This window comes from Dryobates pubescens, chromosome 26, assembly GCF_014839835.1.
Source record: "Dryobates pubescens isolate bDryPub1 chromosome 26, bDryPub1.pri, whole genome shotgun sequence".
NCBI lineage: Eukaryota > Metazoa > Chordata > Aves > Piciformes > Picidae > Dryobates > Dryobates pubescens.
The window spans coordinates 958,063-972,859 of NC_071637.1; the positions used below are offsets into that span (position 1 = coordinate 958,063).

General features: G+C 59.5%; 1 protein-coding gene across 1 annotated transcript in view; it reads right to left on the bottom strand.

Moving 5' to 3' along the window:
• Positions 1 to 14,797, bottom strand: part of CEP250 (centrosomal protein 250) — a 65,584-nt gene that overhangs the window by 35,102 nt on the left and 15,685 nt on the right. The window contains exons 8-18 of the mRNA XM_054173337.1: positions 14,508 to 14,600; positions 12,593 to 12,739; positions 12,120 to 12,298; positions 10,805 to 11,071; positions 9,785 to 9,929; positions 9,061 to 9,207; positions 7,407 to 7,637; positions 4,034 to 4,227; positions 2,723 to 2,850; positions 2,384 to 2,553; positions 1,312 to 1,491 (exon numbers count right to left, since the gene is read on the bottom strand). Of these exons, the coding sequence (XP_054029312.1) occupies positions 1,312 to 1,491; positions 2,384 to 2,553; positions 2,723 to 2,850; positions 4,034 to 4,227; positions 7,407 to 7,637; positions 9,061 to 9,207; positions 9,785 to 9,929; positions 10,805 to 11,071; positions 12,120 to 12,298; positions 12,593 to 12,739; positions 14,508 to 14,600 (1,881 nt within the window). The remainder of the gene's footprint in view (positions 1 to 1,311; positions 1,492 to 2,383; positions 2,554 to 2,722; positions 2,851 to 4,033; positions 4,228 to 7,406; positions 7,638 to 9,060; positions 9,208 to 9,784; positions 9,930 to 10,804; positions 11,072 to 12,119; positions 12,299 to 12,592; positions 12,740 to 14,507; positions 14,601 to 14,797) is intronic.

Here is a 14,797-nt window from a genome sequence, read left to right on the forward strand (position 1 = left end):
CAGTGTGGGACAGAGCTGCTCTGGGTAGCACACCAGGAGGGCTCTCAGTGTGGGACAGAGCTGCTCTGGCACAGCACACCAGGAGGGCTCTCAGTGTGGGACAGAGCTGCTCTGGCACAGCACACCAGGAGGGCTCTCAGTGTGGGACAGAGCTGCTCTGGCACAGCACACCAGGAGGGCTCTCAGTGTGGGACAGAGCTGCTCTGGCACAGCACACCAGGAGGGCTCTCAGTGTGGGACAGAGCTGCTCTGGCACAGCACACCAGGAGGGCTCTCAGTGTGGGACAGAGCTGCTCTGGCACAGCACACCAGGAGGGCTCTCAGTGTGGGACAGAGCTGCTCTGGCACAGCACACCAGGAGAGCTCTCAGTGTGGGACAGAGCTGCTCTGGCACAGCACACCAGGAGGGCTCTCAGTGTGGGACAGAGCTGCTCTGGGTAGCACACCAGGAGGGCTCTCAGTGTGGGACAGAGCTGCTCTGGCACAGCACACCAGGAGGGCTCTCAGTGTGGGACAGAGCTGCTCTGGCACAGCACACAAGGAGGGCTCTCAGTGTGGGACAGAGCTGCTCTGGCACAGCACACCAGGAGGGCTCTCAGTGTGGGACAGAGCTGCTCTGGCACAGCACACCAGGAGGGCTCTCAGTGTGGGACAGAGCTGCTCTGGGTAGCACACCAGGAGGGCTCTCAGTGTGAGACAGAGCTGCTCTGGCACAGCACACCAGGAGGGCTCTCAGTGTGGGACAGAGCTGCTCTGGCACAGCACACCAGGAGGGCTCTCAGTGTGGGACAGAGCTGCTCTGGCACAGGAGAGCTGGGCACAGAATGGTTCAGCAGCAAGTGAGCTCAGTGCCAGCCCAGGAGCCAGCTCTGTTCCACTGCTCTGGAACACCCTGAGCAGCCTTTCCAAAGGGTTTCCTTCTGTTGGCCATCCTGCTGCTCCCCTCCCTGCCCCACCAAGACAAAACCCCAGCCCCAGGGGCATCCAGTCCAGTTGGCCTTCAATGGAGGCTCTCACACCTACAGCCAACACCAGAGCAGACCATGAGGAGAGCTGTGGAGATGCTCTGAGTCCTAGGGAATAAAGAAGAGGATAGAAGAGCAACACAAAGCTCCACCCTGGAAGGGGACATTCCTGCCTGGCTCCCTGGGAAAGCTCTCACTGCCAGTCCCCAGGACAGCACTGCTCACTTTTCACCTCCCCAGCAGGAATGTTGAAGGCCTGCAGGGCTCCCCAGAGGCCAATGCCCAGCCCCCTCCCACAGCTCCAGCTTTGCAGAGCCCCACACCCAATCCTCCCTGCAGTCTTTACCTCTTGCTTGGCATTTTCAGCTCTGGTTTGCTCTTCTTCTCGTTGAGCTTGCATGGCAGCAACTTTCTGCTTCATATCCAACAGCTTCCTTTCATGCTCCCCTTCTGCCTCTGCCTTCTCTCTCTCCCACTGCTCCAGCATCCTCTGCAGCTCTGAGTGGTGCCCTTCCTGCTCTCTTGCCTGAGTAGGGCAGGAGAAGCCTTCAAGGCCAAGTCCTGCTCAAGCTTCTCAACACAGAGGTGAAGCTCTGTCCCTCCCACAAACCACCCCAGCCCCTGCTGAGCTCAGCTAATGCCCACACTGCCCCTGGGGCTGCAGGTACTGTCCCAGCACAGCCCTGGGGGGCTCCAGGTGCCCCCTCTGCTGCCTGGCCTAGCAGCTTGTGTGTGGCCTGTGCCAGCTGCTGCTGCCCCTCACACACTCAGAGTGCTCTGGGCTGGAAGGGAGCTGCACAGCTCAGCCAGTCCCAGCCCCTGCCCCCAGCAGGGACATCCTGCACTGCCCAGAGCCCTCTCCAGCCTCCCCTGGAATAGCTCCAGGGATGGAGCCTCAACCACCTCCCTGGGCAGCCTGCTGCAGTGTTCCAGCAGCCTCCTGGGGCAGAACTTGTTCCTCACATCCAGTCTCAATCTGCTCTGCTCTGAAGCCATTGCCCCTGGGCCTGTCCCTGCAGGCCTTTGGGAACAGTCCCTCTGCAGCCTTCCTGTAGCCCCTTCAGGTACTGGAAGGTTGCTCTAAGGTCTCCCTGGAGCCTTCTCTCCAGGCTGACCACCCCCAGCTCCCTCAGCCTGTGCTCACAGCAGAGCTGCTCCAACCCCCTGAGCATTTTCATGGCCTCCTCTGGATCCTCTCCATCAGCTCCAGGTCCTTCCTGTGCTGAGGGCTGCAGACCTGCAGCCTTCCTGTAGCCCCTTCAGGTACTGGAAGGTTGCTCTAAGGTCTCCCTGGAGCCTTCTCCTCTCCAGGCTGAACACTGCCCCTGGCCCTGCCTTGCAGACCTCCCCCCAGGCCATTCTTCTCCAGCCAGCTCAGAGCTTGCTGGAGGAAGCCAGAAGCTTGAAGGATTTCCTACCAGGTCCTGCAGGAGTTTGCTTCTCTCCTCTTGGTGCTGAGCTTGCCTGAGCCTGAGGGTGGTGTCCCACTGCTGCTCTGCCTGCAGCAGCTGCTGGCCCAGGCGCTCTCGCTCCTGCTTCAGCAGAGACCTCTCTGCTTCCAGCTCACACTGCAGGCACCTCACCTCCCCTGCAAGCATGGCAAGAGGCAGCCCTCACAAACACTGCTGCTGACTCTGCTGACCTGGAGGGATCTGCCTTCAGGCCCCCTCCTCAGAATCACTGCAGACAGAGGCATTTCCAGAGCCTCCTGCCCAGGGCAGGGGGAGGAGGGGAAGCAAAGCCCAGGAGGCTCTCACCTTGGATCACCTCCTTGGCCTGGGTGACTGTGTGAAGCTGCATCTCAAGCTGACTCCTGGTGATCTCCAGCTGAGATAAGTGCTGCTGAGTCTCAAACAGGCTGGATTCCAGGCTCTCCTTCACTGACCTACAAGTTGAACAGAAAGAGAGAAAGAGGAAGGAGTTCCTTGCTCCTGCCCACTACAGGGAGTCCCTCCAGCCAGAAGGGGCTCAAGATCCCTTCCCCTGAGGATGGGAAATCCTTGCAGACAGAAAGCACATTCCAGAGCCAGGCTGCCTTGCTTTGGACTCCACACAGCAATGTGCAAGGGAGCAGACACCTGAGCCCAAGGCTCAGGAGAGCTTTGCTGGCTTTAGCTGTCAGGAACCTCACATTAAAATCACAGAGTGCCAGGGCCTGGAAGGGAGCTCCAGAGCTCACCCAGCCCAAGCCCCTGCCAGAGCAGGAGCACCCAGGGCAGGGCACCCAGGAGCACAGCCAGGGGGGGTTGGAATCTCTCTAGAGAGGGAGACTCCACAGCCCCCCTGGGCAGCCTGCTCCAGGCCTCTCTCACCCTCACAGGCAAAAATCCTTCCTGCTGTGTCCATGGCACTTCCTCTGCCTCAGCTTCCACCACTGCCCTTTGTGCTGGCATTGGGCAGCCCCCAGCAGAGCCTGGCTCCAGCCTCTGGGCATCACCCTGCACAGCTTTAGCCCCAGCCATGAGCTCACCCTCAGGCTGCTCCTCTCCAGGCTCCAGAGCCCTCAGCTCCCTCAGGCTCTCCTCCTGAGGAAGATCTTCCACTGCCTGCAGCATCTCTGTGGCTCTGTGCTGGACTCTCTCCAGCAGTTCCCTGAGGTCCTTCCTGAGCTGAGAGCCCAGAGCTGGACACAAGATTCCAGCTGTGGCCTCAGCAGGGCAGAGCAGAGGGGCAGGAGAACCTCTCTGACCTCCTCACCACAGCCCTTCTAACCCAGCCCAGGAGTCCCTTGGCCTTCTTGGCCACAGTGCTCATTGCTGGCTCATGGTCAACCTCCCACCCACCAGGACCCCCAGGTCCCTTTCCCTTTCCCTGCTCTCCAGCAGCTCAGTCCCCAGCCTGTCCTGCTCCCTGGGGTTGTTCTTCCCCAGGTGCCAGGCTCTCCCCTTGCCCTTGCTGGGCTCCAGCCCAGTCCTGCTGCTCTCTTTGCTCTCAGTTTGGTTCTTGGGAGTCTTCCATTCCCTGAGCCTGGGAGATGAGCAGAGCTGAGAAGCAGCAACTAATCCTCATGGAGTGATGAGCACAGGCCTGGCAGAGCAGCCTGCCCAGGCTCTCCTGCCTGCCTTTACCTGGCCTCTGCCAGCTGCTCTGCCAGGCTGTGCCTGTCCCTCTGCAGGGCTGCCAGCCGCACCTCCAGGGCTGCCTTCTCCCGCGCCAGGACCTCCTTCTCCTTGGCTGCCTTGGCCAAGGCCTGGCCCTGGCGCCAGGCCTCCTGCTGCAGCTGCTCCAGGCCACTGCTGGCCAGCTCCTGCTGGTGGCAAACCTGAAGGGAGACAAAACACAGCCAGAGTCCTTCCCCTGTGCCAGTGCCACAGCTGAAGCAGCTGGGCTGGAGGCTCAGGAGCTGCTGCTCTGAGCAGGCCCTGGGGCAGCCTGAAGCCAGCTCTGGCACTGGGAGAGTGGTGAGGAAGGTCCTGCTGGGTGGCCTGGGAGCAGCCAGCTCCTTCACTGCAAACACCAATCCCCCAGGCTGCCTGTCTGCACCCTGGGCAAGTGCCAGCCAGGAGTCCATCCAGATCTAGGCCCAGGGCTGAGAGCTTCCAGGAAACACTGAGCCAAAGCAACTCTGCTGGCTGCAAAGTGCAGAGACACAGCCCTGCTCCTTGGGACCTTAGAGCTGCCAGGGCTGGAAGGGAGCTCCAGGCTCAGCCAGCCCCAACCCCCTGCCATGGGCAGGGACACCTCACACCACAGCAGGTTGCTCACAGCCACCTCCAGCCTGGCTGCAAACACCTCCAGGCAGGAGGCTTCCACCACCTCCCTGGGCAGCCTGGGCCAGGCTCTCACCACCCTCCTGGCCAACAACTTCTTCCTCACAGCCAAGCTCCAGCTCCCCACTTCTAGTGCTGCTCCATCCCCCCAGTCCTGTCCCTCCCTCACACCCCAGAGCAGAGGGGCAGGATCCTCTCCCTCCACCTCTGCCAATGGGCACTGGCAGCCCAGAAGCAGCTCAGCTGCCCTTGGCCTTCTGGGCTGCCAGTGCCCATTGCTGGCTCCCTGTCCCAGGCCTGATTCCTGCCCCCCTCAGAGGTGTCCCAGACCCCTATCCCCCCCTGACACCCTCCAAAGTCCCTCCCCAGCTTGCTTGCAGCCCCCTGCAGCTCCTGGCAGGCCACCAGAAGCTCTCCTGGGAGCCTTCTCCTCTGCAGCCTGCACAACCCCAACTCTCTCAGGCTGTCTCCAGAGCAGAGCAGCTCCAGCCCTCTGCTCCTCCTCCTGGCCCTGCTCTGGACACCTTCCAGCCCCTCCAGAGCCTTCCTGGCACAGAGGCTCCAGACCTGGCCCCAGAGCTGCAGCTGTGGGCTCAGCAGAGTGGAGCAGAGGGGCAGAATCCCCTCCCTGGCCCTGCTGGCCACACTTCTCTTGCTGCAGCCCAGGCTCTGCTTGGCTCTCTGGGCTGCAAGTGCTCCCTGCTGGCTCCTGCTGAGCTTCTCCTCCCCCAGCACCCCCAAGGCCTTTCCTTCAGGGCTGCTCTCCAGCCCTGTCACCAAGTGTCACCTACCTCAGTGTGTAAAACAGTTGGATGCCATGAGGTACACCTCACCACCATGATTCTTTAGCTCTCTCATTGTGACAGCTTTACCAAGCACTCTAAAGCTATCTAACAGAGAAGAGCCCACCAGAGCCACACAGTTCCCTGCAGCTGACCCCACAGCACCCACACTGCACAGCATGAACTGCCATTTAAATGATGACAAACACCTCAGCCCCCTCCAGGGACAGAGGAGTTTGAGAGTGGAGATGAGGAAGAAATTGTTGAGAGTGAGGCTGGGGAGACTCTGGCACAGGCTGCCCAGGGAGGCTGTGGCTGCCTCCTGCCTGGAGGTGTTCAGGGCCAGGCTGGATGAGGCCTTGAGCAGCCTGTGCTGGTGGGAAGGGTCCCTGCCCAGGGCAGGGGGCTGGAGCTGGATGAGCTTTCAGGTCCCTTCCAACCCAACCCACTCCAGGATTCCCCTAAGCTCTTTTTGAAGGGTACCAAAGTCAGAGAGTCCACAGGAAAGGGACTTGTGTGATCACCCCTGCCTGACCTTCCTCCTCCTCAAAGCCCAGGGGGCCTCTAATAACTCAGAGAATCTTCAGCCACAAACCTAACACTTCCACCACTGAGCCATGGCCCCAGGCACACCTACAGACCCTTACCAACCCCTCAGGGATGGTGGCCCTGATGCCCTGGGCAGCCTGCTGGAGTGCTTAACAAACCCTTCAGGGAAGAAGTTCTCCCTCCTCTCCAAGCTCAGCCTCCCCTGGCTTCCTGGCTGCTCTTAGTCCAGCTCATTTCATAGAGCCAGAGAGCTCTTTGTGTTGGCAAAGCCCCCCCAGGGGCACCCAGGCCAACCCCAACCCAGCCCCATGGCTACAGGAGCCATGGCCACAGGGTCCCTGAGCCCCTCCAGCCATGGGGACTCCACCACCAACCTGGGCAGCCTCTGCCAGGCCCTGACCACTCCTCCAGCAAAGACATTTTGCCTCCTCTCCAACCTCAGCCTCCCCTGGCACAATTCCAGGCCATGTCCTCTCCTTCTCTCACCTGAGAGCAGGGAGCAGAGCCCAACCCCCAGCTCCCTGCAGCCTCCTCTCAGGGAGCTGCAGAGAGCAATGAGGTCTCCCTCAGCCTCCTCTGCTCCACACCAACCCCCCCCAGCTCCCTCAGCTGCTGCTCCCCAGCCCTGCTCTCCAGACCCTTCCCCAGCTTGGTTGCCCTTCTCTGGCCCTGCCCCAGCCCTCAATGTCCTTCTGGCAGTGATGGGCCCAGAACTGAGCCCAGGATTCCAGCTGTGGCCTCAGCAGTGCCCAGCCCAGGGGCACCATCCCTGCCCTGCTCCTGCTGCCCACACCACTGCTGCTCCAGGCCAGGCTGCTGGTGACCTTCTTGCCCCCCTGGGCACTGCTGGCTCCTGTTCAGCTGCTGTCACCCAGCACCCCCAGGGCCTTTTCCCACAGGCAGCTTTCTAGCTACCAAGTTCTCTGTGTGCCTTAAAGCACAGCTCCAACAGTTTCCTGCTGTCCTTCCCAGTCTCAGCAGCAGCAGAGAGCCAGCAGTGACCTGCAGCTTCCTCCCCCTCCCCAGAGCCTGGAAAGCTGCAGGCTTCACCACAAAAAGCAAGAAGAGGATCAAGCAGCCCTGGGGTCTGCCTTAAAAAAGGGCTTCAGAGCTTGCTGCCTCTGCTGCCTGTCAGCCCAGGAGGCCTCACTCTCCCCCCTCTGCAGCTGACCAGCAGCCAAAAAGAGGCCAACACAGACAGGTGGATTAAAAGAGCTGTAGACAACTCAGAGAGCTGCAGAACAGCTTCAAGCCAGCAACATTCTGCCAAGCACCAGCAAACTAAAGCCTCTGCAACTGCAGCTCTCCCCAAGCCCCCTGCATAAATCCAACAGCCACAGCCCCCCCTTGAGCTGAGCAGTCAAAAGGCCACCCAGAAAGCACCAAGGCTTTGCTCTCACCTGATTGAACTTCCCTTGGGTTTCTGCCTTCTCCTCTGCCAGCCTCACCAGCTCCAGCTGCAGCCCCTCCTGCTGCTCCTCTGCCTTCTCCAGCAGCTGCTCCAGTCTGGCTTTCTCTGCACTGAGCTCTTCATTTCTCCTCTCACACAAGTTCAGCTTCTCCAGGTCAGAGAGCTTTGCTCTCTCCAGCTCACCCACTCTACCTGACAGAAGGTCATTCTCTTGCTCCAGCTACAAGCCCAAGAGCCAGGAGGAAATAAACCACAGGTCAGATTTACCACACACACAATGCTTGTCCTGGGCAGAGAAAAGGAACAGTTTCAGAGTCAGCTCAGGCCCAGCCTGCATGGAGTTAGGAAGGGCAGGTCCTGCCTGACCAACCTGAGCTCCTTCCATGCCCAGGGCACTGCCTGGTGGCTGTGGGGCAGGCTGTGGATGTGCTCTGCCTGCACCTCAGCAAGGCCTTTGCCACCATCCCCCACAGCAAGCTCCTGGCCAAGCTGTCAGCCCCTGGCTGGGACAGCAGCTCTCTGAGCTGGGTTAGGAACTGGCTGGAGGCTGAGCCCAGAGAGTGGTGGTGAATGGTGCCACAGCCAGCTGGCAGCCAGGCCCCAGTGCTGTGCCCCAGGGATCAGTGCTGGGCCCCATGCTCTGTAACAGCTTCAGTGATGACCTGGATGAGGACATTGAGTCAGTCAGCAGCAAGTTTGCAGCTGACAGCAAGCTGGGGGCAGGAGTTGGTCAGTGAGAGGGCAGAAGGGCTCTGCAGAGGGACCTTGCCAGGCTGGGCAGATGGGCAGAGCCCAACAGGATGGCATTCAACAAGTCCAAGTGCCAGGGGCTGCACTTTGGCCACAGCAACCCCAGGCAGAGCTACAGGCTGGGGGCAGAGTGGCTGAGAGCAGCCAGGCAGAGAGGGACCTGGGGGTAGTGGTTGACAGCTGCCTGAACATGAGCCTGCAGTGTGCCCAGGGGGCCAAGAAGGCCAAGGGCATCCTGGCCTGCAGCAGGAAGAGTGTGGCCAGCAGGAGCAGGGAGCTCATCCTGCCCTGTGCTCAGCACTGCTCAGCCCACACCTGGAGTCCTGTGGCCAGCTCTGGGCTCCTCAGGGCAGGAAAGAGGTTGAGCTGCTGGAAGGTGTCCAGAGAAGGGCAACAAAGCTGGGGAGGGGTCTGGGGCACAGCCCTGGGAGGAGAGGCTGAAGGAGCTGGGGTTGCTTAGCCTGCAGAAGAGGAGGCTCAGGGGAGACCTTCTTGCTCTCTGCAACTCCCTGCAGGGAGGTTGGAGCCAGGTGGGGGTTGGGCTCTTCTCCCAGGCAGCCAGCACCAGAACAAGAGGACACAGTCTCAAGCTGTGCCAGGGGAGGTTCAGGCTGGAGGTGAGGAGAAAGTTCTTCCCAGAGAGAGTTGTTAGCCATTGGAATGTGCTGCCCAGGGAGGTGGTGCAGTCCCCATCCCTGGAGGCGTTCAAGAGGGGATTGGATGTGGCACTTGGTGCCATGGTTTAGTCATGGGGTCTGTGGTGCCAGGTTGGACTTGGTGATCTTTGAGGTCTCTTCCAGCCTTGGTGATGCTGTGATAGTTAGGCAAGGAGCCTGAAGATGGAAGCAGCTGCAGATGCACACCTGGCAAGCTGCTGGGACGACTCTGCTCACCTGCAGCAGCAGCTTGTTCAGCTGCACTTTATCCAGAGCCAGAGCTTCACTGATGCTGCTCATCTTTGCTGCTGCCACCTGCAGATCAGCTCTTTCAGCACTCATCTTGTTCTGAGCCCCTGTCAGCTCTGCCACTGACTGCTCAGCCTGGAGAGACAGAAGAATGTGGTGGGAGAGGAGAGAGGAGGCTGAGGGGAGACCTCATCACTGTCTCCTGAAAGGAGGCTGTGGGGAGGCTGCTGCTGGTCTCCTCTCACAGGGAGTTAGTGACAGGACAAGAGGCAATGGCCTCAAGCTGCAGCAGGGCACATTAGGAAGTTATTTCCCATCAGGAGTGGTCAGAGACTGGCACAGGCTGCCCAGGGGGGTGGTGGAGTCACCACCCCTGGGGGTGTTTGGAGGTGGTTTGGCTGTGGTGCTTGGGGCTGTGGGTCAGGGGTGAGCCTTGCAGAGCAGGGTCAGGGGTTGGCCTTGGGGGTCCTGAGGCTCTTTTCCAGCCTGAATGGTTCTGTGAGATTCTGGCTGAGATCCCTGACTTCAGGCAGCAGCCCCAGGCCCCCTCTGTGCCTCTGAGGTGCTCCCAGCTCAGTGTTCCAAAGCAGCTCCTCAAGAGCCTGTGTCCCCTGGGCACTGCTGTCCAGGGACAACATTGCTGCTGCAGCCACACACAGCCCCTGGAGCGCTGCTGCTGCCCCCTCTCCCACCAGCACTGAGGTGAGCAAACCTTCTCCAGTGCCATGGCAAGCTCTTGTTTCTCTTGCTTCAGCAGGTCCCTCTGGAGGTGTGACTCCTCCAGGGTCTCTCTTGCAACCACCAACTCACTCTGCAACAATGAGTGTTTGCCTTCAAGGGCAGCCAAGTCCTTCAGCCTAGGAGCAAAGGAAAGACACAGCAGCTTGAGCTGGAGGAGCATCCTCCTGCCCATCCTCTGCCCCAGCCACAGCAGGTGGAGTGCTTTCCAACAGCTTTACACTGACACCTAAAGAATGCTGCAATTTCCTGAGCAGAGCTGCTGTAGCTGAACCACTGAGAAAGGAAAACAAGCTGCCAGAGATCAGGGAATGCTTCCAAGCAGCTCAAGTGCTCCCAGCCTAACAGAGGCTTAATTTCACTCTCTCATCTTTTTGATATGCACCTGGGGGGCATTAAGAGGAGTGTGGCCAGCAGGTCAGAGGAGGTTCTCCTCCCCCTCTGCTCTGCCCTGCTGAGACCACAGCTGGAGCACTGTGTTCAGTTCTGGGCTCCCCTGCTCAAGAGGGACAGGAACATGCTGGAAGGTGTCCAAGGGAGGCTGTGAGGATGGTGAAGGGCCTGGAACAGCTGATGGGGAAAGGCTGAGAGCCCTGGGGCTGGTTAGTCTGGGGAAGAGGAGGCTGAGAGGAGATCTGATCAAGGGTTCCAAACAGCTGCAGGGTGGTGCCAAGCAGCAGGGGCCAGGCTCTGCTCAGGGCTCTCCTGGGACAGGACAAGGAGCAGGGGACACAAACTGCAACCCAGGAGGTTCCACCTCAGCATGAGGTTTAGGCTGGACATTAGCAAAAGTTATTTCCCATCAGGAGTGGTCAGAGACTGCCCAGGGAGGTGGTGGAGTCACCACCCCTGGAGGTGTCTGGAGGTGGTTTGGCTGTGGGGCTTGGGGCTATGGGTTAGGGGTGAGCCTTGCAGAGCAGGGTCAGTGCTTGGCCTTGGGGGTCCTGAGGCTCTTTTCCAGCCTGAATGGTTCTGTGAAAGCTTTCACACTCACAGGAGCTCCTGGGCACGATGAGCTTCCTCCATTGTCTGTTGCTGCTTCATCTTCTCTCCCTGAGCTGAATCCTCCCTCTGCTGCAGCTCAGTGTTGCTCTGCTGCAGCTCAGAGTTGCTCTGCTGCAGCTCAGTGTTGCTCTGCTGCAGCTCAGAGTTGCTCTGCTGCAGCTCAGAGTTGCTCTGCTGCAGCTCAGAGGCTTCCTGCTTTGCTGCTTCAAGCTGCTGCTGCAGCTCCTCCCTGGTCTGCTCCAGACTGGCACAGTCACTGCAGAGACAAGGCTCAGTCACACAGAGAGGCCTGAAGGGACACTGATCCCATTCCCACCATTGCAGGAGGGAGCTGTGGGGAGCAGAGTAAGGAGAAACCTTGCTCTTGCCCTCACAAGGAAGCTGAAGAGGGAAAGAGAAAGGCAGCAGGCTTAGACTGCTGCCTCATCTAGTGGCCAGGAAAGGGCTCCCAGAGAACAGGCCTCAGGAGCAGCACATCAAGAGGCAGGCATCTTGCATCCCAAGCTGGCTCTGGAGCTCCAAGCCAGCCTTAGGGTTCACAGTGGAGCATGAAAAGCAGTGACAGAAGGATGCCCAAGTGCCAAACAGGGGCAGACGTGGCAGGGCAAGGCAATGAGCTCTGTGGCCAAGGGACTCCCGGGCTGGGTTAGAAGGGCTGTGGTGAGGAGGTCAGAGAGGTTCTCCTGCCCCTCTGCTCTGCCCTGCTGAGGCCACAGCTGGAATCTTGTGTCCAGCTCTGGGCTCTCAGCTCAGGAAGGACCTCAGGGAACTGCTGGAGAGAGTCCAGCACAGAGCCACAGAGATGCTGCAGGCAGTGGAAGATCTTCCTCAGGAGGAGAGCCTGAGGGAGCTGAGGGCTCTGGAGCCTGGAGAGGAGGAGCCTGAGGGTGAGCTCATGGCTGGGGCTAAAGCTGTGCAGGGTGATGCCCAGAGGCTGGAGCCAGGCTCTGCTGGGGGATGACCAGTGCCAGCCCAAGGGGCAGTGGTGGAAGCTGAGGCAGAGGAAGCTCCATGGAAACAGCAGGAAGGATTTTTGCCTGTGAGGGTGAGAGAGGCCTGGAGCAGGCTGCCCAGGGGGGCTGTGGAGTCTCCCTCTCTGGAGAGATTCCAACCCCCCCTGGCTGTGCTCCTGGGTGCCCTGCCCTGGGTGCTCCTGCTCTGGCAGGGGCTTGGACTGGGTGAGCTTTGGAGCTCCCTTCCAGCCCCTGGCACTCTGTGAGTCTGAGTTCTTTGCCCCTGACACCTCTGAGCTGCCTGCACTGGGGGCAGGTTGCCTCCAGAGTGCAGCAGGAGGCAGCACTCACCCTCGGAGTGTTTCCACCAGAGCCTGGAGGTGCTGCTGGTGGCTGCTGGACCTCCTGCATTCCTCCTCCAGCTGCTCCAGGCTCTGCTGCAGCTTCCTGCACTTCTCCTCCTGCTGTCTGTGCTGCTGCATCAGGCAACTGACAGAGTCCTTGGTGGCAAAGAGCTCTTCTTTAAGGGCCTGCAAGGAATGGGCAGGGGAAGAGCACAAACAAGCAGTGAGGAGAGCAGGGAAGAGGGCTCCTGGGAGCTGAAAGGAGCAGCAAGCTGAGCAACAGCTCACCTGAAGGCAAAAGCTGTGATGAGAGGAGTGGAGGCCAAGGAGGGAAAAGCAGTGAAACAGAGCTGGTGAGACTGGCAAGGCAAGAGGGAGCCAAGGCTAGAAAGAAACTAAGTGAATGGAAAGGTTTCAAGCCAAGTGAGGCATCAGCAGCTGAGCCTGGAGCCAGTGGGGAAGAGAAGCAGAAGTCCTCACCTGTGCTGCCCCTTGCCTCTTTGCCAGTGCCTCCTGAACCAACAGAAGGGCATGCTCTGCATCAAGGGAGCTCAGGCAGGGAGAGAGGATGCTGCTGGCCTCTGCATGCTGGTAACTGCCAGTGCTGCCACTGCCATCCAACACCATCTGAAAGCCCACAGCAAAGCTGTCACTCCTTGCTCAACCTACTTCCATTTCTCTGCCTGCTTCTCCTTTTCCCCCCCCTCCACTTCACCCCAGAGTTACTGAAAACTCCAAGCTCTCCTTTCTCCAGTCAACAAAGAAGCTTTGCTCTTGTGGCCACAAGCATCCCAGGGATCTCTGAGTACAGAGGTGGTCAGGAAGAGCCTGGCTGAGGCCCTTGGTGCCAGGGTTGAGTTGATCAGATGGTGCTGGGGGAGAGGTTGGACTGGATGATCTCAAAGGTCTTTTCCAACCTGGTTAATTCTATTCTGTTCTAAAGAAGGAAAGGGTGAAGTGCCTGGAGGCTGCCTGAAGTGCCTGGAGGCTGCCTGAAGTGGCTAGAGGCTGCCTGAAGTGCCTGGAGGCTGCCTGAAGTGCCTGGAGGCTGCCTGAAGTGGCTGGAGGCTGCCTGAAGTGCCTGGAGGCTGCCTGAAGTGCCTGGAGGCTGCCTGAAGTGCCTGGAGGCTGCCTGAAGTGCCTGGAGGCTGCCTGAAGTGCCTGGAGGCTGCCTGAAGTGGCTGGAGGCTGCCTGAAGTGGCTGGAGGCTGCCTGAAGTGGCTGGAGGCTGCCTGAAGTGGCTGGAGGCTGCCTGAAGTGGCTAGAGGCTGCCTGAAGTGGCTGGAGGCTGCCTGAAGTGGCTGGAGGCTGCCTGAAGTGGCTGGAGGCTGCCTGAAGTGGCTGGAGGCTGCCTGAAGTGCCTGGAGGCTGCCTGAAGTGGCTGGAGGCTGCCTGAAGTGGCTGGAGGCTACCTGAAGTGGCTGGAGGCTGCCTGAAGTGCCTGGAGGCTGCCTGAAGTGGCTGGAGGCTGCCTGAAGTGGCTGGAGGCTGCCTGAAGTGCCTGGAGGCTGCCTGAAGTGCCTGGAGGCTGCCTGAACGCTCAGGTGCTTGAAGCTCTCAGGAATGCCTTTGGTCCTTATTGGAGCCACACACAGAGGCACCAGGCCACCACTGCACACAGCAGGAGAAGGAAAGGAGAGGCTGAGGGAGCTGGGGCTGCTCAGCCTGGAGAAGAGGATGCTCAGGGGAGACCTTCTTGCTCTCTGCAGCTCCCTGCAGGGAGGTTGGAGCCAGGTGGGGGTTGGTCTCTTGTGCCAGGCAGCCAGCACCAGAACAAGAGGACACAGTCTCAAGCTGTGCCAGGGGAGGTTTGGGCTGGAGGTGAGGAAGAAATTCTTCCCAGACAGATTGGCCATTGGAATGTGCTGCCCAGGGAGGTGGTAGAGTCCCCATCCCTGGAGGTGTTCAAGAGGGGATTGGATGTGGCACTTGGAGCCATGGTTTAGTTGTCAGGAGGTGCTGGGGATTAGGTCACAGGTTGGACTTGATGCTCTCTGAGGCCTTTTCCAAGCTGGCTGATTCTGTGGTGCAATATGAATGCTGCCCAAGGGAGGAGGAAGCTGCTGAGCACTGGACACCAGCAATGAGAAAGCTTCTGCTCCTGATCACTGAGCAGCAGCAGAGCAGGCCAAATCTGAAGGCATGAGGGGACAGAACTGACTTGGAGAGAGGCAGAGGTACTGCAACTCCTACTGAGCCAGCTGGAGTGTGAGGAGCACTGTGGCAACTCAGAAGGTGGCTTTAGGTCAGCAAAGTGGTGCAAGAACTAAGCAGCCAGCAGCAGTTACCACAGCCAGGACAGAACACATCCCTCTGGTGCCTGGGCTCCTCTGGTGCCTCCCTCAGGCACCTGTGAATCAGATGTGCAGGGCTGCAGCCCCAGCTCTGTACTCACCTCAGCTATATCTTTTATCAGCTTTTGGAGGGAAAGGTTCTCTCCTTTGGCACTTTTAGTCCATGAAGCTTCATATTCTGACTGACTTGCTTCCTAAGAACAGAGGGAGGGAAGGGCAGGCAGGAAAATGCTGCTGCCCTCTGTGGCACTCCCACCCTCAGCAGCACTCTCCTGCCAACAGGCCTCAGCCTCAGTGATGCCAGAGTGTTCCTTCCCAGCTCTACTGCATTCCTTCTTTCCTAAAGCTAAGGAGAAAAGCCAACAGCTGCTTCTTACAGCCTGCTAGGAAG